At 38.4% G+C, this 26,765-nt stretch overlaps 1 protein-coding gene across 2 annotated transcripts in view; it reads right to left on the reverse strand.

Moving 5' to 3' along the window:
- LOC136858315 (probable Rho GTPase-activating protein CG5521) overlaps nucleotides 1-26,765 on the reverse strand; it is a 709,838-nt gene that overhangs the window by 56,476 nt on the left and 626,597 nt on the right. For both annotated transcript variants that reach the window (XM_067137762.2, XM_067137761.2), the window contains 4 exons: nucleotides 21,046-21,201; nucleotides 20,350-20,508; nucleotides 9,496-9,623; nucleotides 8,821-8,960 (listed from right to left, as the gene is read on the reverse strand). In XM_067137762.2, coding sequence (XP_066993863.2) covers nucleotides 8,821-8,960; nucleotides 9,496-9,623; nucleotides 20,350-20,508; nucleotides 21,046-21,201 — 583 coding nt within the window. The remainder of the gene's footprint in view (nucleotides 1-8,820; nucleotides 8,961-9,495; nucleotides 9,624-20,349; nucleotides 20,509-21,045; nucleotides 21,202-26,765) is intronic.

A 26,765-nucleotide genomic window follows, 5' to 3' on the forward strand; every position in this document is an offset into this window, starting at 1 on the left:
TCTGTGGTTACAACCTTCTGATATTAGCAGCTGAATGTGATGGGGTGTCCATGGGTGGAAATGCAATTTTTCCTTTAATACCTTCCGTACCGTGTACCTTGCGAGAATACTTTCACATGCTATCTGGCGTGTCGATTTAGCCGGACTGCAACTGAACATTCCCCCCCACATTCATCACGTTCTCCTCCGTCCAAGACATGGATGGACTGCCACTTCTTCTTGCATCCTTAATAATGTTATTGGCTTTACGTCCCACCAACTTCTTTTAATGGTTTTCGGAGATGGCGAGGTGCCAGAATTTTGTTCCTCAGGAGTTCTTTTATGTGCCAGTAAACCTACTGACACAAGGATGATGTATTTGAGCACCTTCAAATACCACCAGACGGAACAAGGATCGAACCTGCCAAGTTGGGGTCAGAAGGCCAGCGCCTCAACCATCTGAGCTACTCACCCCGGCTCTTGCAACATTAAACAAACCTGTGGTTAGTAGCTTTGAGAGGCAATTTTTTTAATCACTGCACAGATTCTGGAATTCCTTCCCTTCACAGTACATTAACATTTCTAAACAAGAACAATGAAATTTGACACTAATAGAATGTGGCAATCTGCATTCGCTCCCTAACAGACAGACGGTCAACCATCTTCGATTTAGTTGTGCATACCCCCTCTCATGTCTGTACTTCTGATGAACAAAAGTTCAAATCCTGTTTACACATGTACACATTATTTTAATTATGATTCCATTGATTTTAAAAGTTCTACAGGAATTAATACCTAGTTATTTTCTGCACACCCCCACACTCACTTCTGTTTCTATGCTCTATTTTTCAAGAGTTTAGAAAATAAATTAATAACATGTTTTTGGTCTTTCTTTTTAAATTACTTTTATGCTTACAATCTTCATATTTTAGAGGTCACATGAGTCCAAATATATATTATATACATATTCCATTGTTGCTATCTAATTCAGTTCTCAAGTCATTTTGGTAGTTATCACTATTTTAACATTTTCTGCAACTTACATAATCCTTAATACACCTCAGTTTCTCTCTTTCTTATATCACATTAATCTTATTTTAAAGAATAAGGCTCATCTTTATTTACTTAGGCTAACAATTCTATATTTACAAATTCAGTCATTATCATCTTCTCTTCCTTTGTGGACTATAATTTGTATAATCATAACAATATTCATGATTAAAGATTAGTGATTTGTTTTATTCCTTTCAAGATACTTGATAAATTTGACCAGAAAAATATATGATCTTAAAAGGTAAATTTGCCATCATTCTCTAATCTGACAACCAATTCAGACTGCGTATAGAAAAAGTAATTAAACATTTACCAATAAATTTATCCAAGATTTTATCTTAAAATGCTCATTGAAGATGAGGGTGTATTTCGGCAGCTTTTTGAACTAATACATAGCACAGCACAAAACCTTATAAAATATATTTATATATTTAAACTGGAAACACCCACATATATTTTAAAAAGTCTTTGGTCAACATTAGTTTCTGAATATATTCCCAACAGCTATAAAAATTCTGTGCACTTCTGTATAAAAATACTCATAATGTGAGTTGGGAAATTGCTTTACGAGCAGAATTAATAATACGTTTGTGAAATATGGAGCTGTCATTTCTCAAGGATTGCTTCTGATTAATGATGTCCATAGAGAAAAAACTCACTTTTTTTTTTTAGAAACTAATGCTCGCTAATCAATGACTTTCCTAAATCATTTAACTTTCCCGGAAAATTTACGTAATATTTTCTCTGGCACAAAAGTACTGGTATTATCACAAACTGCATTCCAGTATCTGATCACACAACACCACCCTTCTCACATTATCGATATTTTCCTACATGTACATGAGGAGTTAAACACCATAATGATTCTGCACCAGCGAGATACCTGGAAATGAATGAAAATAATTTTGTTTCAAGAAATATAAACAAATGAAAAGACATTACATTATGAACCTGTGCAATAAACCTCAAACATCTTTAGTCTTCAGTAGGAATGATAACTGGAAAGGATAATGCAAAGAGAACTTGACCCAAAGGATAAGTAATGGACTTGTGGCAGTAAAATAAGACAAGATAATGTAATTTCACAGACCTTCCAATCAGAAACGGTACAATTTTAAAGATCTACAAATATTTTAATAGTAAATCAAGTTTCAAGCAGTACTTACATGTTAACTGTTCGTTTCCATTTTACAACAATTGTGTATCAAACAAATGTATTTAGAATATTGTTAAACTGCTTTTCAAAAACTTCTTATAATAATAATAATAATAATAATAATAATAATAATAATAATAATAATAATAATAATAATATGGCCTCATCAATCATGTGCAGGCATTTTAATTTGACATCACTTGTCACCTGTTTGTCAGTTTTGACATTCTATTTAACTCCTGGCCTACTAGATGGCAGAGCAAATCAAATCTCTCTCGGGCATCTAAGGCTGAGTTTTAGTGAATTTTGTCAGGTAAAGACCAAACGTACCACCAGAGAATTTTATATACTGACAAAGGAGATGGGCTTTGAATGGACCACCTCTGCCAGGTTTAAAACTGCGATCTTGGGATCCTGAGGCTATCACTCCACCACTGATCCACAGACAGAGAGCTATTGCATTAATAAATCAGGTTCTGAGACAACAAAAAATGCCTTTTTTTGTTTGGAGACAATAAATATATACAACTTTTTAAAATAACATAAATATTTTGATGACAAGTAAAAATAAAAACTAAACTTGTGAAATATTCTGGGTCACTTTATCGGGGATTAACCCGCCAAGGGTCGCTAGGATGAAAGTAATGTGAGTGGTTGCGCGTTGAGCAAAATGCTCACAGTATGATATGGCGTGTTTACATAATAAATACCAACAGATTTCAAGCGTAAATGTACTAACACATTAAATGAACATAAGAATAAATCTCAAATGGTTGTAAAGAACACTAAAAATTTACAAATAAAGTTACAAATAGTAATAAATCTCAAATGGTTATCACTCTATCTGGAAAAAACAATTCCCAACTTTCTAAAATAGTGTATGTGTCTTTTGCAATGCCCTTTACACAAGGAGGATGAGTCACTATATTTTCAGCACAAGTGCATGAGGTTGGATTTCTTCTTGGTGGGTGCCTGCCCCACTTTGTCACCTTATCTTTCCCTATATAAACATTGTCACTAAACATGAAATTCTCATTTACCTCCAACATGTTGTTCACCAGCTACGGATTGTTCTCCATGTACGGTTACATCAGCACGTTCTTCTGGCTCGGACTGTTCAGTATCTCTATTATGTTCACTGGGTTCACTTTCACAGTCCAAGTCACCGTTTTCACCCTAGACCTGATCACTAGGAATTTCATCAAACCAAGCTAAAATGTCACGACTTGAAGCTATCGTCACGCACTACTTACACAATACATTAATACAATAAGTTGCAAAGAACTGTTGATGGTCGCTGATAATTCCTCCCTCCCTGTCCGTTCTCAACGTCACAGATGTGCGTTTCAATGCATCCATCCTTTTCTCAAAACTGCAGTGTGAACATCAGGGCTCATGTTCGAAACTACATGCTGTATAAAAGAGCAGATGAACCGTAAGCATTTTGCTCATATAGCGACCACAGGCGGGTTAAACATAGATTGAATTTTATTATAAAATTCCAAGCTGTCTTATCTTTGAATTATACCTTATTTTTTAGTAAATAAGATTATCTTCTAATGAACTTAATACAGAGCACATTAATCCACAGCGATCACTAAACGTTTGCAGTCAAACGTATAAAAGATTTCTAGATGTTACTAAGAAATACAAGCAGAGCCTCTGTAGCTCAGGTGGCAGCGCGCCAGCCTCTTACTGCTGGGTTCTGTGGTTCATATCCCAGTCACTCCATGTGCGATTTGTGCTGGACAAAGCAGAGGCGGGACAGGTTTTTCTCTGGGTACTCTGGTTTTCCCTGTCATCTTTCATTCCAGCAACACTCTCCACTATTGTTGAATTTCATCTATCAGTCAATCATCGCCCCAGAGGAGTGCGACAGGCCTTGACAGTGGCACAATTCCTATCCTCGCCACAAGATGAGGGCTTCATTCGTTCCATGCCTGATCTGGTCATTGACTCAAAAACAGGATGTAGGTTTTCACTAAGAAATACAAGTGGTCGTACAACCTTTTGTGTGATGATGATGATGATGATTTAAAAAATTAAACCCCATGGCGCAACAGCCCTGAAGGGCCATGACCTACCACGTGACCGCTGCTCAGCTTGAAGGCCTGCAGATTATGAGGTGTCACGTGGTCAGCAAGTAGAATCATCTCAGCCCTTATTTTCTGCTTTTTAGACTGGGGCTGCTATCTCACCATCACGGTTGTGATGTATCCTCTATCTGCTGGGATATCCGCAAGAAAATTTCTTTTGGTTCAGCAGCCGATGTTGTTGCTTACTTAGCACCACCCGGGGGTCACGTGTAGGGCACTTTAAGGTTATACCTATGGACGTAATGCAACCCTGACCAGCTATGGTTGATATCCAACTCTTGAGGGAAACTTGCTGGGTTCAACTTGCCAAGAAGAATCTGGGCTTCGTTGAACAGAGTGCGGACCGGTCTTGGAAGATGCAACTTCTGGCTCCACAAGCGGGGAAGAATTTCCAGCCCTCATTGCGACTGCGGTGATGTGGCTCGGACAGTCCACCACGTTGTAATAATGTGCCTACTTTGGAGCTTCCAGGGAGGATACCATGAACTTCATACAGCAAGTGAAGAGGCAGTGAATTGGCTAAATTCTCTGGACATTAAATTTTAAGTTATATTACCATCCACTGATCCTTTGTCCGATTGTTTTTCTACCCACTTTAAGTGTATATAGTTTTAAGTGTATATTATATACGTAGTTTCTCTGTACCCTCTATACGCCATACGAAATAAATAAATTTCACCATCAGGCAGCTCCTCAATTGTAATCTCGTAGGCTGAGCGGACCTCAAACCAGCCCTCAGATCCAGGTAAAAATTCCTGACCTGGTCAGGAAACAAACCCGGGGCCTCCGGGTAAGAGGCAGGTACGCTACCCCTATACCACGGGGCTGGCCTAATGTAAAACATTCCTACAACAAAAATCAAACTAACACAGACTGAACAAGACTTCCAGAGGAAAAACAAAAGGGGCTTTTACACAACTTTCAAATGTAATAACATCAGCGTCTCAAGGCAAAGCCTTGTCTATGCAACCATTCTTCTCTGTCCTCAGCTCCTCATTTCATTTCAAAATAAGAACCATAATGAAGACTCTGTGCCAAATCTTGAAGGAACTTTTTCTAAATTTTAATCTCAAGAAGTATAATCCAACAAACTTACAGTTCAAAAACTCTGGTATGAAACTGGCTTACAAGAAAATTGCCAGATTCTTGCGAAGTTCCAATATCCACTTTCTCATTTGAAGACAACATACACGTCCACCCAGATTCATTCCTTCAACAAAAGAACAAATCAAACAGATTTTCCAGCCCTCAAGGATAACAAGACACCATGTGAGGACTTGATAACGGCTGAATTGTTGAAGTATGCACGGGATAAAATAATTGATAAATTGACTGAAATCATCAACAAGATTTGGGAAACCATGAAACTTCCACATGATTGGACTTGGGCTCTGAATCACCCCCTGCACAGGAAAGGGGAGAAGAAGGATGTTAACAATTACTGTGGCATTTCCTTCCTATTGGTATCTGCAGATTAGGGCAGAACAACAACTTAATCCACAACCAGGAGAGTACTAAGAAAGGTTCAGCAAAGAGCGATCTTGTGCCGAGCAAATTCATCATCATTTTCATTTCCCCTTGTCCGAATCCCAACAAGATGGAGCTTGTGGTGTTCACCAGGAGGAGGAGGCTAGACGGACTGTCAGAGCCACTCCTATTTGGGAAAAAATTAGTTAAAACAACTTCAGTTAAGTATCTAGGGGTAATCCTCAAGGCAAGACTGAGTTGGAAAAAACATATAGACTACAAGGTGGATAAGGCTTGCAAGATTATGTGGGTCTGTCGCAGGGCCGTCAGTAAGACTTGGGGCCTATGATCTAAGGTAGTCCAATGGCTTTATATTTCTATTATACGGTCCACGATCACCTATGCATCTTTAGTCTGGTGGCCAGGTTCTGAGAGTAAAACTGTGACCACCAAGTTAAACAGTGTCCAAAGAATTGCGTGTCTAGGAATAACAGGGGCACTGGACACCACACCATTTGGAGGCCATCCTATGCCTTCCCACCTTACATTTATATGTTAATTAGATGGCGGGAATGAGTGCCTACTGCCTCTGGTCACTCGGAGGATGGTCTTTCAAGAATCCGAATAGAGGTCATGCATCTATTCTTACAAAGCTTCAACAGATCTGGCCCACGACAATGACGATCGCGGACCTGATGAAGCCTAGTTTTAATCTGAACTGTAAGTACACAGTGGTGATACCCACGAGGGAGGAGTGGGTCACGGATGCTGGGGCCCGTCTTAAGTCTGAGAGCTGTACATCGTACACAGATGGCTCGCGGACGGAGATGGGCACGGGCACTGGGATCTGGGGGCCTAAGACAAGGCTCTCCCTTGCCATGGGTGAATATGCTACTGTTTTCCAGGCCGAAGTATATGCAATACTGGCCTGTGCTGTACATGTATGGAACATGCCTGGGCGTAGAAGATGCATCACCATTTGCAGCGACAGCCAGCCAGTGCTAAAAGCTCTATGTGCAGCTAGAACAACATCCAAAATAGTATGGGAGTGCCAAAGGATGTTAGATAAGCTGTGTGAACTTAGTTACCCTGTTATGGGTTCCCAGGCACACAGGAATCAGTGGAAATGAAGAAGCTGACAACTAGCGAAACAAGGCTCAAAAGGTCCTTTTATAGGACCAGAGCCTTTCCTGGGTGTATCACTCCAAAGTGTGAAACTGGTAATATCCCAGTGGACAAACCAGTCTCACTTAGACATTTGGAAGAGGTTAACTACAGCAAGGCAGGCACGCAAACTTATCGAAGGGCCCAGCCAAAGATATAAAAAGGTCCTAATAAACTTGAATAGGACTAGAATACGAATGGTAGTTGGACTGTTCACAGGACACAACACCTTACAGAGACACCTACACGCCATGAAAATCAGTCAACATCCAATGTGTAGAAGATGCGGTAGGGAGGAAGAGACCTCCGTGCATGTACTGTGTCAGTTTGAGGCTTTTGCACGCACTAGACATCGATATCTTGGCTCACACCTTGTAAACCTGGAAGACATCAGGAATGCCAACATCTGGACACTGGTATCCTTCATAGGAGCACCAAGGCTGGACTAGGCAAACCCATTTAAGGGACACAAAGGGACTGCATAGACCTACGTGTGACGAGGGCAGGGCTCACCCATTCCTTATCTATCGATCTATCTATCTATCTATCTATCTATCTATCTATCTATCTATCTCCTTGTCCAGCTCCTGCCAGGTCGGGGTGTTGATGGCACTTCGCCATAATAATATTTTTAAAAAATTGACTAAAGTGGTCCAATGAAGGCAATAACCATGTTGTATAAAAAAATGTCAATAACTTAGTGGCTGTTTCACTGATGTGGTTCACCTGGGAAGGTGTAGGTTTGATTCCTGAAGTTCACAGCAGTTACACAGCAGTTAATGCTTGGGAGGGAAAAGGCAGCTGAGCACAGAGTTAACCATTCTATACCATTTACTGCCAAGTGGAAGCCTTTACCTTACTCTTCCCCATAGGCCTTCATGGCCTGCTTGGGAAGGGGTTGATTTGCTTGAATAATCTGGATGAAATGAGCTTTTCAACAGTGAATGAATTACTGAAATTGGTTTATTAGTTCCTGATATTACCCTCCACAACAAACCAACATACACAACTTCCTCCTTATAATATTAGTACATTACAGATTTATGGGTTACTATGTGACATTTCTAGAATTAAATATAAAGAGTGCCTTAGTTGAAGTGTAGAAATATAAAGAATGTTTTATGTACCTGCAGCATTCCATCAAAATTATTTTACAAATGGATATTTTTATAGAGCATGAATCAATCCTTTTCATGTTTACAAACTTTACCATAGGTATTCTCTTTTAGGATGTATTTGGATATTATTCCACTATGTATGAACAGTTGTTCCATATTCACTGGCCAGAAAATAATGATCGGAACTAAACTCAACTCTAGTAATAGTTACTGTGCAAACAGTAACATCTTATTTATCTTAGAAAGCAACCCATTTGGCTTACATGTTAAATAGCTAATGAGTTTCAGCTGGCTAAGTTCAAACCAGTCAGAAGCAAATCTGCCATTTAGTAGATCAGTGTGCCTAGTTAATTCAAGTGCCATCAACAGTATTTGAACAACTATAAACCATACAAAATTATGTAAGAATGCCAAAGTTATCCTTAATGAATCTTGGAAGGAAGGCAAAAATAAACGCAAGTGCAATATCGGATGTTTTACGTGATACAGTCCAACATAAAGGTAAGACATGGAAATAAATTAAGTGCCATCCTGGATTAAATTTTATAGGCACGAAGATGAAGGAAAAACAGGAGACTGTTTATTAAAGGTGTAAACTAACCACGAGTATGGGTTTCCATAAATCAAAAATGGATACTATTTCCCACAGATATTTATAATCTACAATGCTGAAAAGGAAACAATTCTGGAGTATCTGGAGACAAGGTAATGATTATATTCCAAATACAGAGTCAGAATATTAAGCTTCAACAAGGATTGGCCTTAAACTGATGATACACTGACTTACCTGAGGAGCGGTTAGGACCAGAGCAGAAAGGTGAAACAGTTTGAACAGGTGAATACACCTGGGCTGCAAACTCTTCAAATGTTGTTGGATCCTTGTGGTTCCTAACAATTGTTTCCAACGATTTGGCACGTTCTTCATAGCTGTAAGTATATCATGCATATCAGAACTGAGCCAAGGTATTATTTTAACACAAATATCTACAATTAAAAGTATTATGAATGAATTATAAAAATGATAAGTTTAAAAATTTTCTAATGCTTTCTTCTTTCATAATTCGATTTGAGCATGGCTTTTAAAATGGGATGAGATGGCGTGTTACAAAGAGAGATAAGGAGTGAAATGTTCTAAGACTTGCAGAGAATTTTTTGGGGCTTTCTGAACCAGTGGTAAAGGTGTTTCAGTGTAGAATCAAGAGAGTCATACAAATACTTCCATAACCAAAAGTTGTACATATGAGTTTAACATAATTATGTTTCCTAATCCGTAGGCATTTCAGAAAATGACAATGAAATATAATAACAAAGTGAAAACTTTTCAATCTGAGATACAAGTCTGTAAGATTTTAATGGTAGTTTGGATTCCATGTTAAACTGTACAATACATGACTTCATCTCATGAAATACAAAGTCACAAAAATGGCAAACAAGCCAATGCTGGAAAATTAGTTGTACTTACTAGTTTTGGTAGAGAGGCAGCATACTGCGTTTAGCCCGTGAGGCACTAATGGCTGATGCTCGAACCAAACCTGGTAGCACACTGTGATCCACAATTGCCTCATTGAATAAAGGACCAAAATATGGTACCTGAACAAACAATCAAATTGCATTATGAGATTCAGAACTCAGTGGTATTTATAACAAATTAGAAAAACACTCACCAGATCAGGTTCTGTCAATGCAACAGTTGAAATATTAAAGATCAATTTCAGAACAGCACAACAGAATTTGCAAGATCTGTGAATGAAAGTTTCTATACAGTTGTTTTCATATAAATAAACCTTAAAAGTAGAAATGCTACTTTGTATCAATTAATGTCCGATGCAGTATGTGAGAAGCGAGTTGAGGCCCTAAGAGCAAACACTTAGATGTGGAGGCAATTGCAAGGAAACTGCAGTCAAATATAGATTTACTTCATCTTTCATGTGATGTGTTAGACTTCTTTCTCTCATCACAGGATTTGCTTTTGTTTAATTATTCCGAGGCTGATTAGTCACAAGAAGATCAACTGAAGTACGAGATGTGTGATTAGCAAAAAGAACGTGATTTGTAGTGTTAAGGGATAAGATTGTCATGTTTGAGGCAAGAAATAAATTCATTAAGTTGTTTCCTTCACTTTTTTAAAATTACAGTTTGCTTCGTGTCGCACAGCCACATATAGGTGTTACAGTGATAATGGGATAGGAAAGGGCTAGGAGTGGGAAGGTAGTGACTATGGTCTTAATTAAGGTACAGCCCCAGCATTTGCCTGGTGTGATCATGGGAAACCATGGAAAACGATTTTCAGGGCAGCTGACAGTGGAGTTCAAACCCACTATTTCTCGAATGCAAGCTGATAGCTACGTGACTCAAATCGTGCAGCCACTTGCTCAGTGTTTCCTTCACTCTTCTGCTTTAAAGGTCAATACTAAAGGCACCCATCATTATAATATGTTTGTATGCCAAAATCCCTCCTCTGCGAACCATGTGACCTTGCCGCGGTGGGGAGGCTTGCGTGTCCCAATGATGCAGATAGCCGAGCCGCAGGTGCAACCATATCGGATGGGTATCTGTTGAGAGACCAGACTAACGAATGGTTCATCGAAAGGGGGATAGCAGCCTTTCGGTAGTTGCAAGGGCGGCAGTCTAGATGATTGACTGATACGGCCTTGTAATAATACTCAACATGGCTTAGCTGTGTTGATACTGCTACACGGCTGAAAGCAACGGGAAACTACAGCTGTAACCACCTCCCAAGGACATGCAGCTCTCTCTGTATGAATGATGTACTGATGATGGCTTCCTCCCGGGTAAAATATTCCGGAGGTAAACTAGTCCCCCATTCGGATCTCCGGGTGGGGACTACACGAGAGGGGGCGATCATCAGGAAGATGGATACTGACATTCTGCGGGTCGGAGCGTGGAATGTTAGAAGTTTGAATCGTTGTGGTAGGTTAGAGAATCTGAAAAGGGAGATGGATAGGCTAAAGTTAGATGTAGTTGGTATAAGTGACGTCGCCATAAGATCTATCTGTGTCGGTGCGACGTAAAGCCCCTAGCAAAAAAAAGGTATAAGTGAAGTACGTTGGCAGGAAGAACAGGATTTTTGGTCAGGCGACTACCGAATTATCAACACAAAATCAAACCGGGGTAATGCAGGAGTTGGTTTAATAATGAATAAGAAAATAGGGCAGCGGATAAGCTACTACGACCAGCATAGTGAAAGAATTATTGTCGCCAAGATAGACACCAAACCAATGCCCACCACAATAGTGCAGGTCTATATGCCTACTAGTTCAGCGGATGATGAAGAAATTGAAAGAATATATGAGGAGATAGAAGATTTAATACAATATGTCAAAGGTGACGAGAATCTAATTGTGATGGGAGACTGGAACGCAGTGGTAGGCCAAGGAAGAGAAGGTAGCACAGTAGGAGAATTTGGATTGGGACAAAGGAACGAAAGAGGAAGTCGGCTGGTTGAATTCTGCACTGACCATAATTTAGTCCTCGCCAATACTTGGTTTAAACACCACAAACGACGGCTGTATACGTGGACGAGACCTGGAGACACTGGAAGGTATCAAATAGACTTCATTATGATTAGGCAGAGATTCAGAAACCAGGTGTTGGATTGCAAAACTTTCCCAGGAGCAGACGTGGACTCTGACCACAACTTGTTGGTCATGAAATGCCATCTGAAATTGAAGAAATTGAAGAAAGGAAAGAATGCAAAAAGATGGGATCTAGACAAGTTGAAAGAAAAGAGTGTGATGGATTGTTTCAAGGAACATGTTGCACAAGGACTAAATGAAAAGGCCGAAGGAAACACAGTAGAGGAAGAGTGGAGAGTCATGAAAAATGAAGTCAGTAGGGCTGCTGAAGAAATGTTAGGAAGGAAGAAAAGATCAACTAAGAATCAGTGGATAACTCAGGAGATACTAGACCTGATTGATGAACGACGAAAATACAAGAATGCTAGAAATGAAGAGGGCAGAAAAGAATACAAGCGATTAAAGAATGAAGTGGATAGAAAGTACAAGGTAGCTAAGGAAGAATGGCTGAAGGAGAAGTGCAAGGATGTCGAAGGCTGTATGGTCCTGGGAAAGGTAGATGCTGCATACAGGAAAATCAAGGAAACCTTTGGAGAAAGGAAATCTAGGTGCATGAATATTAAGAGCTCAGATGGAAAGCCACTTCTAGGGAAAGAAGACAAAGCAGAAAGATGGCAGGAGCATATCCAACAGTTGTATCAAGGTAACGATGTAGATAATTTCGTTTTGGAACATGAAGAGGCTGTTGATGCTGATGAAATGGGAGACTCAATTTTGAGGTCAGAGTTTGACAGAGCTGTGAGTGACCTAAATAGGAACAAGCCACCTGGAATTGATGATATTCCCGCTGAATTACTGACTGCCTTAGGAGAAACCAGCATGGTAAGGTTATTTCATTTAGTGTGCAAGATGTATGAGACAGGAGAAGTCCCATCCGATTTTCGGCAGAATGTTGTTATACCTATTCCCAAGAAAGCCGGTGCTGACAGGTGTGAAAACTACCGCACTATTAGTTTAGTATCTCATGCCTGCAAAATTTTAACACGTATTATTTACAGAAGAATGGAAAAACAAGTTGAAGCTGAGTTGGGGGAAGATCAATTTGGCTTCAGAAGAAATGTAGGAACACGTGAAGCAATCCTGACTTTATGTCTGATCTTAGAGGATCGAATCAAGAAGGACAAGCCCACGTACATGGCATTCGTAGATCTAGAAAAGGCATTCGATAATGTTGATTGGACCAGGCTATTTATGATTCTGAAGATGATAGGGATCAGATACCGAGAACGAAGAATTATCTACAACCTGTATAAAAATCAGTCTGCAGTGATAAGAATCGAGGGCTTTGAAAAAGAAGCAGCAATCCAGAAAGGAGTGAGGCAAGGCTGCAGTTTGTCCCCTCTCCTTTTCAATGTTTATATAGAACAGGCAGTAAAGGAAATCAAAGAGAAATTTGGAAAGGGAATCACAGTCCAAGGAGAGGAAATCAAAACCTTGAGATTTGCCGATGATATTGTTATTTTATCTGAGACTGCAGAAGATCTCGAGAAGTTGCTGAATGGTATGGATGAAGTCTTAGGTAAGGAGTACAAGATGAAAATAAATAAGTCCAAAACAAAAGTAATGGAGTGTAGTCGAACGAAGGCAGGTGATGTAGGAAATATTAGATTAGGAAACGAAGTCTTAAAGGAAGTAGATGAATATTGTTACTTGGGTAGTAAAATAACCGACGGTGGCAGAAGTAAGGAGGACATAAAATGCAGACTAGCACAAGCAAGGAAGAGCTTTCTTAAGAAAAGAAATTTGCTCACTTCAAACATTGATATCGGAATTAGAAAGATGTTTTTGAAGACTTTTGTGTGGAGCGTGGCATTGTATGGAAGTGAAACATGGACGATAACTAGCTCAGAAAGAAAGAGAATAGAAGCTTTTGAAATGTGGTGTTACAGAAGAATGCTGAAGGTGAGATGGATAGATCGAATCACGAATGAAGAGATACTGAATCGAATTGGTGAGAGGAGATCGATTTGGCTAAATTTGACGAGAAGAAGAGATAGAATGATAGGACACATCTTAAGACACCCAGGACTTGTTCATTTGGTTTTTGAAGGAAGTGTAGGTGGCAAGAACGGTAGGGGTAGACCAAGGTATGAATATGACAAACAGATTCGAGCAGATGTAGGATGCAATAGTTACGTAGAAATGAAAAGGTTAGCACAGGATAGGGTGGCATGGAGAGCTGCATCAAACCAGTCAATGGACTGATGACTCAAACAATGCCAAAATCATCAGACCGTGTTGTTTTAGGTGAGTTGTAAACAATTCCTATTACCATCTTTTTATGACATCTAATTCTAAAAACATACATTTTAATCAAAGTGTGAAGTCTTGTGTGTGAAGTGCAGGTAAATACCTTCTCTACAAGTTTTGTCAATGTGGTCATGGTGTAATATAGAGTACTACCAATAGTTTATAGAGATCTCAGACATAAAGAACCAAAGAGTGTGATCAATACCTGACAGGGTGAAACTTTAGCCCAAATATTTCTGGGCTAAGCCAGTGGGCTTCATCAGATTTAAATGTAAAGACTATCAAGGAGAGAGTTTGGGAGGGCAGGAAAGGATATTTCAGAATTTTAACAAGGTCAAATGTACTTTGATAGAATGAAAATTAGACTCCTGACTGAAAAATTTCAAAACACAATTGTCACCTAACTTCATGTGTGATTCTTAATTACCAGCTGAAAATACATACAACCTTCTCGCTCTGTAAAAATATTCACATTTTAAAAATTATTATTATTGTTATCATCATCACCATTGACATTTATACACAATAAGGTTTAACCATGATTAGACAAATTATTATATTATTTATTCATTCATTCATTCATTCATTCATTCATTAATTCATTCATTCATCATCATTCAGGACCATTCCACAATATTAGTAACATGCTGCAGTAATTGAATTGAAGATATTGAAAATCAGTCGTGTGCATTTCTTTTTTCTTTTACAATAACTAGATTCTTTCACTTTCTTGCTCTACTTATGACACACAATGTAGGCTGAAAACAAGTAATCTCCTCCTACTGTGTAGAGAAAATAGTGCGCAGTGAATTCTCTATTTAGTCTGAAAATGCCATATCCTATTCTCTAACTAAACTGGGAAATAATCCACCAGATGGCAGTTGTGTTACCATTATATTTTATGAAGTTGTAATTACATATAACTCAACAGTTATTTAGTTTTGATGATGATGATGCTTGTTGTTTAAAGGGGCCTAACATCTACGTCATCGGCCCCTAATGGTATGAAATGAGACGAAAAGTAATGACAATTTAAAATTCTAAAATTCATCCACTGACCAGAATTCAGAACATGAAGAATGAATGGATGAATATGAATGTAAAATAATCAGTGGATCCAACTCACAATATTACAAGTTTAAAATAATTCCAAAATTAATCCACTGACTAGAATACAAAAAGATGAGGATGAACAATGATTATGAACTTAAAACAATCAGTGGATCCGACCCGCAACGCCCACCAAAAAAGGGGACCAAAATCCAGGTCAACAGTCCCTCATAAAATCATGATATTTCTCATGTAACAGTACTAATCACAAGTAATGTAGACTCATGGTGTTCCACACATTGTGGGTACTACTAGCAGATAATGTACTAGGCACAGGTAACATAGACCTAGGGTGTTCCTCACATAGTGGTACTAATCACACCGAGCTCGATAGCTGCAGTCGCTTAAGTGCGGCCAGTATCCAGTATTCGGGAGATAGGTGGTTCGAACCCCACTGTCGGCAGCCCTGAAGGTGGTTTTCTGTGGTTTCCCATTTTCACACCAGGCAAATGCTGGGGCTGTACCTTAATTAAGGCCATGGCCGCTTCCTTCCCAGTCCTAGCCCTTTCCTGTCCCATCGTAGCCATAAGACCTATCTGTGTCGGTGCGACGTAAAGACAATAGCAAAAAGAGTACTAATCACAGGGACTCATACTATCTCGTGAAGTTCCTCATATAGTATGTACTAACCACAGACAATGCAGACCCACAGCATCGGTCATATAGTGGTATTAATCACAGGCAACACCCAGACCCGTGGTGTTCCTCGAAACACAGGCTCATGATGTCCACAACTAGATGCTGAAACACCCCAGTGAGGATAGTCTCTTTCTTTCTCCTTGGGGTGTTCCAGACAAACCTGAACAGAGGGGAGCCTCCATCATAGTGGCGGATACTACAGACGGGTACTGTCACCCCATAGTGATCTTCCCACAGACTCATGGTATTCCTCACATAGTATTACTAATCACAAGAAAAGTCGACTCATGGTGTTCCACGCGTGACGGTACTAATCACAGGTGATCTCATGGTTCTAATGTCATCATCCCTTGGTCACCCTTTTTAGTCGTGTCTTACAGCAGGCAGGGGACACTGTGGGTGTATTCTTCGTCTGTGTCCCCCACCCAAAGGGGGTTATTTAGTTTTGTGTTTCCTGATGCTTATCACAAAATGAGTTATATAGAGGATAGTTTTTCAGATGGTATATCCAAGAAAAAGAAGAGGGATAAAATTGTATGAGCTACATACAATGAAAATGGCAATACTGAAGGGTTCACAATTTATCACAAACAATGGCAAATACATACCTGAAAGATGTTCAGGTGAAGATTGCAGGTAAGAAATGTGAATATATTTATATTATTACTAGGAATTATCACTTTGAAGATAAAGTTGGAATTCAAAATGACAAACTGGAGCAAATATTTGTTTGTGAGAAGACTATATAGGGACAGGAATAATTTACCAAAGGAGATCTTTGATAGATTTCCAGCTTCTTTGAAATAATTTTAAATATCAAGGAAAAGAGTGAAAGGGAATTTGACGCCTTGTCGACAGCCCTAAATGCAGATCTGTGGTGATAACTGGAACTCGTTTAGTTGGTCTTCATCAAAGGCTAATAGTCTTTCTGAACGTGGATTGTCTCTTAGATCTAAGTTACCCCATCCAAAAAGATTAAACCATTTTACGCCATACTCTTGCTGATATCATACATTATGCAAATGGTTCGAGTAGCCCCAGCTGCTTTTGATACTCTTCTGAACTCTAACAGAAAAATGTATTGGAGATGTTCATTTTTTGCCACTTAGCACTCCATCCTCAACTGTTGTTCTAACACTTCACCTTCATCAGAGCAGCACAATTCAAACAGTATCCACAAGCACAACAATGGCTTTCCAAATGACAACTGACGAACGATGAACAAGCACCAACTTACATCCAAACCCTTCAGACTTATGCAACAACCTACTAAAATTAAGGAAAGCTCACAATATTTGATATTACAGTAGAATACAGTAAGAACTTTGTTAACCATGTATATGGGTGTTGCACTATGACCCATCTGCAGCTTATACTGAAATAACTGTTTTAGTTAACTGTATTTAAATTATAATACTCATTTATAGAAACAATACATCAAATCAGTATGTATACGAAGTATTACTCTCAAGTACAGTATTATTATACTGCAATTTTCTACAACAAAAAAACTGAGATTTTTCTGAACTTTCTTTTCACAATGTTTTCTTGTAGCAATGTCTAACAGTCACTTTACTAGAAGAACATCTCTTGGACTAGCATAAAGCTGTCTGAAAAAGTAAAACACATTTTGAAGTAAAGCCCTAATTTGGCTCTAATTACAGTAAGAGGAAAACTGCTTACCTCAAATGCATTTAATCTATTTTCAGCTATGACAACACAGGACACATTCACTAATACAGTACACTTAATGACTATGCAAAACACTAACAGATTCACTCGAACAACAGGAGAGCTTGAATATGTCATAATTACAAAATTATTTAACTTTTCTTATAAAAACCTTCAGGGTCGTCTTACATGTGAGGCTGTCTTGTATGCAAGCTAATACAAGCTTTTTTTGATGATCTGATTTCTGATTGTTTGCTCCTTTCCATTACTTATAAGAAGAAAGATCGATTTTCTGAAGTAGTAATAGTCATGAAGCAACGAAGTCAAAGAAGGGCAAAACGAGCTTTAAAGGAACATCAATCAATATCTCTCATCAGTTCACAAAAAAAAAAAAAAAAGAGCCATGAAGGTTCTCCTAGTATTCAACTTCAAGGAAGACAACCGATTTTATATAACAATAAAGTAATGGCCTAAGTTACCAACTAACTACACCTGCCAGTGCATCTCCAATTTACACTCACGAGTTAAAAATCACACTTAAGAGTCCCAGAGTAAGTGTTCCTGTTCTATCCTTTCAACATCTTTGAAAATTTCTATCTCAGCTTGTTGGCATCCATCTCCCAATCAAGCAGCCGATATCTACTAATAGCCGACTCAGTTACCTTACCTTTCAAGATATAGCACTTCACAATTCTTGATAAACAAGGGTCCTCTTTTGTTAAAATCAAGTTCTCTGATATGTCTTGAACTAGAGTGGAAATTACTGGAGCAGGAAATGTACAGCTTAGTGCAGTAAGGAATTTTTGTACTGTATATATACGGCAATTCAAAATGATGGACCCGATTTCATAAATTTATTCTATGAAATTTAATAAACTGATCATACTATGAGATATGTGCAAAGAAAGGCAAACTCTCAAAGTTTAGTTGAGTTTAGATTTCATCCCACGTGGTTTCATTTTCAGCCGTTATGAGCACACAGGAAGCGAGTAAAGAAAATGGCTGCAGCTGGAGAGCAGAAGTCGTTCTGTATGCTCAGTTACCGTGTAAACAAGTCTGTGATTAGTGTCGAACGGCATTTCCGTACCAGGTATGGAAGAGACCCACCTACAGGAAAAACCATTCGTGCGTGGTATGCAAAATTCAGAGACACGGGCTGCATCTGTAAGCGAAAGTCGACTGGCTGTCCTTCGACAGAAAGTGGAACGTGTTCGCGCCAGTTTTGTGGGGAGTCCGCAGAAGTCCACCTACCAGGCAGCGAGGCAACTTGAACTTCCACAAGCAACTGTTTGGTGCATTCTGCGTAAACGTTTATGAATGAAACCCTACCGGTTGCAACTGGTGCAGGCCTTAAAAGACACTGATTATGCTGGTCGAGCATCCTTCTGTGCTGATTTTCTCACATTAATGGAAGAGGATGGGTTCTCCGAAAGGGTAATTTTCAGTAATGAAGCGACTTTTCACCTTCCCGGGACTGTGAATAGACACAACGTAAGGATCTGGGGAACTTCTAATCCCCATCAAGTTGTGAAACACCAATGCTATTCTGCCAATGTGTTTTGTGCCATTTCCCATGAGAAGGTTTATGGACCCTTTTTCTTCATTGAACCTACTGTGACAGGAAATGTTTTTCTTGATATGCTGCAACAATGGTTCCTGCCACAGCTCGAAGAGGATAGTGCAGATTTCATCCTTCAACTGGATGGTGCCCCTCTGCATTACCATGGCAACGTTCAGAGCCATCTCATCTCTCACTCGTTGGCCACTGCGTTCCCCCGACTTAACCCCATGTCATTTCTTCTTGTGGGATTTTGTGAAGGATCATGTTTACGTACCACCTCTTCCACTAACATTGGATGACCTTCGTGACCGCATCACAGCAGCCATCGCAGGGATTGACCGCGACACACTACACAATGTTTGGCAGGAGATAGACTATCGGCTTGATGTATGTCGTGTTACGCGAGGTGCTCACATAAAACACTTGTGATATGACTGAAAAAACTTTGAGAGTTTACCGTTCTTAGCACACGTCTCATATTATGACATGTTTATTAGATTTCAGAGAATAAATTTATGAAATCAGATCCATCATTTTTAATTGCCCTGTATTAACTGAATTGGTGTGAATGAGACAATTTTTTCTCCACCCCCATTCTGAACCCATGTTTGTCCTATAGGTCTAACCAAAGAATTAGAACAGGTGATGTCTTCTAGGTTACTAGCCAGTGGTCACACTTTCACAAGTGTTGATATTTCACCAGCTAGACAGGATGACTTGACAAGACAATACGGAAACAATAAAAAGCAGTCATGATATCTTTTTATATAGTTAGGAGGACAAACAATCAGTGTGCACACTGGAATTTTGAAGAAAATGCTTTGGGTTTCGGAACACTGAGAGTCAGAATGTCTGCTTCTGTGTATCAGGAGCTACAGCAATTGATGAATTTCATTTGGTATGTATGCCAATATACTGATCAAAGAAACAATAAAAATCCTCAATATAATCAAGCACAACACAAAAAACTTAGTAAATATGCAACAGATGAATTTTTAACCACACTAAACTTTGTTCTGGCTAACAATTACTTCCCATTTATTAATACTATATATTAACAGGAAGGACTCCCTATGGGAGCCCTCGCTTCAGGCATACTAGCAGAAATATATATTGACCACTTGGAAAAATAACAAAATCATAAACAAAATAAAAGGGATCACACAGTGTGGATTAAATATTTCAATGATGTTATTATCTAATGTTGACTAACACATTACCAGCAACATTGCAATATTATAACAAAACAACTTAGACTCGCATATTAAATTTTCAATAGAAACAGAAGTGAACCAAACTTTAAACTTTCTTGACCTCACTGTAAAATTTTTTGAACTTCATAAAAGTCCTGTACAAAATGATATAAAATAGTAATAAAACGCTTCAGTTTTGGCAACCGACAGGTGAATAAAGGGATGGGACTAAACATGTAAAGAACAACTTACCGTATTGCATCAAATTAACAATATTACAATTCTATAAAACTTACCTCAGATTTTCGATTAACTTGAATGCGATACAGCTTGTTGGGCAGTGGATAGATTACAATAAGAACATCACAGAATTCTGTGGGTATGATGCCACGACGATAGTCTCTAGAGTGCTCAGACCAGACAATGTGCACTTCATCATTTCCCAAGTGTCGAGTCTAAGGGCAGAAAAATGAGAAATAAATAAAATAAATATTGTAATGGATGATTAAATGATCCTCTTCTATTATTCCTAATATTTATTATATAAAAACTAGTATCTATATGTTTCTCATTCTATATTAATGCACTGGGTAGTGTATTAAAGAGTTGGTTAGTATGGTGAATAATCCTGGGTTTGGAAGAAAAATGGATCTAAATCCTACTATTGGCTATCCTTCGAAGTGTAGTTTGGTTTCCCATTTTAACTGGAAGAAATTGTTAAGAATGCTTCTTTGTTAACATTAAAGCCACTTCCTCAATTATAACCATAATAAATTATATATTTTGTCACAAACACATATACCTGTTAGAGGAATGTCTCTATCAAAACAGGTATACGTGCTGTCTGGGAACAGAGACTATTGGGGCAGTTAGTTAGTTCTCAGAAGCATTTTTCTATGCATTCAAGTAATAGCAAAGGTATAGGAAAAATTTGGATTTAAAAATGGGGTGTATTAGTTTTGGAGTAACCTAGAAAATACAAAATCAAGTACCTTTTGCAACAAAGACTCCTGGCTTGCAGATGGCATGCGGGTGGCTACATGGAAGATCACCTCTACGAATGAGGTAGCAAAATATGGTGCAGTCTCACCAGTACTCTTGTTGCGCTGAAGACCACCAAGGAAACCAGTATGTGACTCAAGCTCCACCTACACACACATAAAATAAAGTCAGTCAATAAAAATTATCTTAAAAAAAATTCTTGAACAAACTTGAAAACTGTAACTAGAAAAAAATGATTATAATATAAAATCTATAGAAAGCCCACACAAACAATTAATGTAATCAAGTAAAATTATTTTCGTCCTGGTTGCCATGAGAAGGCTACATTTTATAGCCTAATTAATGGTACATTTAATGTCCCTCTGTCCAAAATCAATCTAAAAAAGAAATGGACACTATATATGCCATAGCAAGTAACAATGGCTATAGTAGAAACTACATAGAAAAAATAATCAATAAAATTAAAAACAAACCAAACACTAATCTACAAACAGAACCAAAGAATAAGAATTTTGTTATTTTTACCCCCAATAAAAAATAACATATATCAAATTAGTAATATAATTAAGAAATACAATTTCCATATAGCCTTCTATACATACTACACTAATAGCTATAATTTTTCTCACAGCAGGTTTTCATGAAACCTGTGTGTAGGAAATGACACACAAATTTATCACAATGCTGTTGCTTTGCAAACTGGATAGGAGACTATCAAAGATGGAGTTATTCCTGACAGAAAAACGTCTTGTGTTAGGCCCAGCAAGCCAGCAAGGAGAGCTAATAGTCAAATTGCTTTCAACAGTAACATGAGCTTTGGATGTAAAAAAAAAAAGTGGTAAGGATGACAATAATAAGCCCAAAGTTAAACAGAATTATTCTGTTGGAAAGAAAAATAAATTCAAAATAGCAACATTAAATACCATAACAATGACTGCTAAATGTGAGGAGCTTGTAGATCTCATGGCAAGAAGAAAGTCGGAGGTCCTTGGACTGAGCAAAACGAAGCAGAAAGGGAAAGGAAATAAATTGCCGTGGGAAGGTTACTAACTCTACTGGCATGGAAATAACAAGGAAACAAGAAATGGTGTGGCATTCATAATCAACAAGAACATCATTGCTAAGACTGATATTGAATAAGTTAATGAACAAATTATTAAGCAACATCAGAAAATCAACAAAACCACCTGGATCATTGTTCAGGTTTTTGTTCTACAGACTGGGTGTAGTCAAGAAAAGAAAGATAATTTCTTCAAGAATTAGAGGACCATGTCAAACAAGATAATACTCTTGTTACGGAAGACCTAATTGCTAGGGTAGGAACTGTAAGGACAGGGTATGAGGCAGTGATTGGTCCTCATATATATGGAAATGTCTCCTTCACTTCTGCATATGAAACAACATAATAATCAAGAACACCTGATTCAAAAAGCAGATGAACCATAAGATCAAAAGGTACAACTGGAATGGAGAGCAGAAATCTCTTACTGATGATGTCATTACAGACAAAGAGGCTGGAACATTTATTTGAGATGTTAAAGTACTGGCAGGAGAAAATCTATGTAGTAACCACAAGTTATTAGTCACTTTGGGAAACATTATGGTAAAAAATATTAATTGCAGGCATGAACATAGGATAAAAGTTTGGGAATTTGACAAAGCAGAAAAGAGGTCTGAATACCAGCTGAAAATTAGAGAGCTATTTGCTTTACGTCACACCGACACAGATAGGTCTTATGGTGACGATGGGACAGGGAAGGGCTAGGAGTGGGAAGGAAGCGGCCATGGCCTTAATTAAGGTACAGCCCCAGCATTTGCCTGGTGTAAAAATGGGAAACCACGGAAAACCATCTTCAGGGCTGCCAACAGTGGGGTTCGAACCTACTATCTCCTGAATACTGGCTGCACTTAAGCAACTGCAGCTATCGAGCTCGGTAAAAAGAGAGAGAGCAACAGCCCAAATGTGAAGTAGGCACAAATGAAGAAGAATGGCTTGGATTTAAGAAAACTCTGGCAGAAACAGCAGTCAGTATTGTTGGCAAAACAAGTAGTAGAGTAAGAGAGAGAGGGAGGGAGGGTGAAACCTCATGGTGGAATCAAATTGTCCAAACAGCAATGAAGGAGAGAAATGAAATGAAATGAAATGAAATGAGGAAACTAAGAGACAGAGAATGCCAGAAAGGTGTGGCAAGGAATGAAGAGAAGTTAAGAAGAAATCAGTCAGCTGTACAGAGACCTGAAGCTTAAAATGAAAAGAATCATTTTTAATGAGAAACAGAAAACCTGGACTGAATTCACACAGAAACTAGAAGAGGAGAGCATGAAAAACAAGAAAATATTGTATCAAGTGGTGAAAAGTAAGAAAAACAACTATGAAGGAATAAAGGTCATAGAGAAAGAAGATGGAAAGTTTTTTACAAGTTGCTTTACGTCGCACTGACACAGATAGGTCTTATGGCGATGATGGGATGGGAAAGGACTAGGAGTGGGAAGGAAGTGGCCATGGCCTTAATTAAGGTACAGTCCCAGCATTCGCTTGGTGTGAAAATGGGAAACCACAGAAAACCATCTACAGGACTGCTGACAGTAGGGTTCAAGCCCAATATCTCCCAAACATGGATACTGGCCTCACTTAAGCGACTGCAGCTATCAAGCTCAGTATGGAAACATCACTTGGAATGTCAAAGAGATAGATGAGATGGGACAGTATTTAAAAAAATTATATCATGGTAACAATTTAAATATCAAACAAATCATGGTAACAATTTAAATATCAAACAACAGGAGACCATGGTGAAAGAAAATATTCAAAATGTGGAGTCACCTATAATATGGATGGAAGTGCAAAATGACCTAAAGAACATGAGTAAAGCCAAGGCAACAGGCACAGATGAAGTAAGTGCAACATCATCAAGGCTGCTGGAATGCAAGGATTGCAGTGGTTGTTTGGAGTTTTAAACACCATTTTGAATGAAGAAAAACTACCTAAAGACTGGACTAAAGGAGTCCTCGTCCCTCTATTTGCAACTACAGAGGTACCACTCTTCTATCTCGTAGACTCAAAATAAAGGAATGAATCACAGAACAGAGATCAAGAACCATCAACTTGAAAAGGAACAGTATGGTTTTAGAAGGAATAGGGCAACAAAAGATCTAATATTTTTTTGTAAGGATGGTCATGGAGAATCACTGGGAAAAGGAAAATATGTCACCTTCATTTTCCTAGATATTCAGAAGACTTACAATAGTGTACAGAAACAAAAATCTCAGAATGCCTTGAAAATAGCTCTATACCATTTGCTTTTATTAACTATGTATGAAATGTATGAATACTGCCAAAGTTCTGTCCAAACAGACAATTGATATTCAGAATTGTTTGAAGCTAGGCTGGGTGTACAACAAGGCAGAGCACTATTGACACTTTTATTCATCACTATAATGGATGAAGTAATGAAAAGAGTTCAGACTCAACAACAACTCTGAGTTTAATGGTAGTGTTGTCTGTTAGTAGACAGAACACCTCTACTAACATCACTCTAGATGGATCAAAGTTGGAACAAGTACATCAGTTCCATTATCTTGGCAGTGTAGTAACAACAGATACCCGATTACTTTCAGAAATCACTGGCAGAGTAAGTACAGAATGGAGCAGAGTTTTATCAGCTAGTGAGAAAACTTCCTTGGGATAAGTAAATTCCATTAAATTAGTACTCTACAGAAGGTTCTTCATACCAGTTACCACATACAGTCTACTAGAAACCTGCAACCAAACCAACAGAAATATCAGCAAACTACAAACAGTGGAAATTCTTAAGAATTATGATTCAGAAAACAAGGAGGGACAAAATAACAAATGAGATACACCATCTTGTTCAAGCAAAACAACCACTTAGTGAGATCTATGCCAAAGCCAGGTGAAATGGTTTGGTCATCTCAAACGAACAGACCCACAAAGAACAGCTAGAGAAGGAACTCAAAGACAAAAGATCAAGAAGTTCACCAAGGAAGATATGGATGGATCAGATTAGAAATTATCTAGCTGGGCAAGGTCTAGATTTGCAGCAGGTTATGGAAGAAGACACCTATATGGACAGAAGTAAGTGGAAGGCACTCATTCACCACACCCAGGAAACTGGAATTGGTTCAAGATCATGATCATGATGATGTGCTAGGTAGCACATATCTGATGTGATGTGGTCATGCAGACCAGCAGCCAACCAATCTTGTGTCGTCACAACTTTATGTACAGATGCAGATTTCTGCTGAAACATGCACAGTCTATCAATGTGCACACTGTCTATCCAGAGCTTCGTGACTGTCTCCAGCCCCCAAATATAGCCAGAAGCATTTAGTCTAAGGGTCTGTGAAAAGAAGTGAGGCGGTATGACATGTACTTCACTACCCACTTCACTTCACTAAATGGCCATCAAAATTATGGGAAACTTTGTGGGTATAATACTAGGTAAATCAGAAGGATCTGACATTACCACCAATCATTTTTCCAATCTTTTCATCTGGCAAGACATTTATAATTAAAAAATATAAATTAAAAAGGAGAGAGAGCAGTTGTTCCAGATGTTTCAACTAGTTAATCAATCCTTGTGCTTTGAGCAGCTGTTCTTGCATATGTGCTATTATAAACAGCCCATTCATCACCACTAGGGTCTAGATTTAAAAAATGCATATACAAATGCAAATTTTGAAGGTTAATAATTTTAATGTTCTTAACACCTTGTATCGGTATTTTTGTGTGTACTGGGCTGATATCTCTTATGAAAGAGTATTTTCTACCTTCTGAGTACTTTACTTTCTTTTTAACATGTATTTCAAACAAAAGAAACCCCCTCATAGTCACAAGTCTAAGTAACAGGAATGCTTTATCCTAGCAAACAAAAGAGCCCTTCTTATGGTCACTAGTCCTCACCACCACCATACACAGACTGACCAGTAGCAGGTATGTGGGAAAAGCTAGTGACAATTTCCCCAATTACCAACCACCCACTAGTCAAGTCTACTCATGAACTGTTCCTTGAAAATTATTCAGTTTAGCTGGTGCTAGTAAATGTGTAAAACTGCGTGCTGCATAACGTTTACAGTATAAAGTATTCAGTGAATATGTCTAAGGAGAAGTGTAGTTGAAGCTTTTTATTAAAGCAGTGTATCTCATTCAGGCACAGCGACTATACAACAGATGGTAGTGTGGTTTTCTGCCTAATATGCTAAAAAGAAGTGAGTTTGTGAAAATATTTCAACTTGAACAACATTCTAAGATAATAATAATAATAATAATAATAATAATAATAATAATAATAATATATGGCCTCCAGACAGGCCGGATGCAGGTCATTTTCTAGTAGACAGCCTATAGGTGACCTGCATGTCTGTGAGGATGGGGCCCTACTTAAGATGATTTCTAATGATAATGATAATGTGAGAGAGAAGAAAAAAAATTCCCACACACACCCCCCTCTACCACCCAAGCCACACGAATAAACCAATTAAGATTAATATCCCCAACCCAACCAGGAATCGAAACTGGGACCCTCTGGATCAGAGGCCAGCATGGAAATCTAAGATGACAGTACACATCAAATCAGAAGAGAAGAACTACACACCACAGAAGCACTACCTTTGTACGCTATCAACATAATTTATTAATTTCATCTTCGTGTTGGTGATTTACAATGACAAATAAGGATAAATAAAAGAA

The sequence above is a fragment of the Anabrus simplex genome, chromosome 1 (assembly GCF_040414725.1).
Source record: "Anabrus simplex isolate iqAnaSimp1 chromosome 1, ASM4041472v1, whole genome shotgun sequence".
In the NCBI taxonomy this organism is placed as follows: domain Eukaryota; kingdom Metazoa; phylum Arthropoda; class Insecta; order Orthoptera; family Tettigoniidae; genus Anabrus; species Anabrus simplex.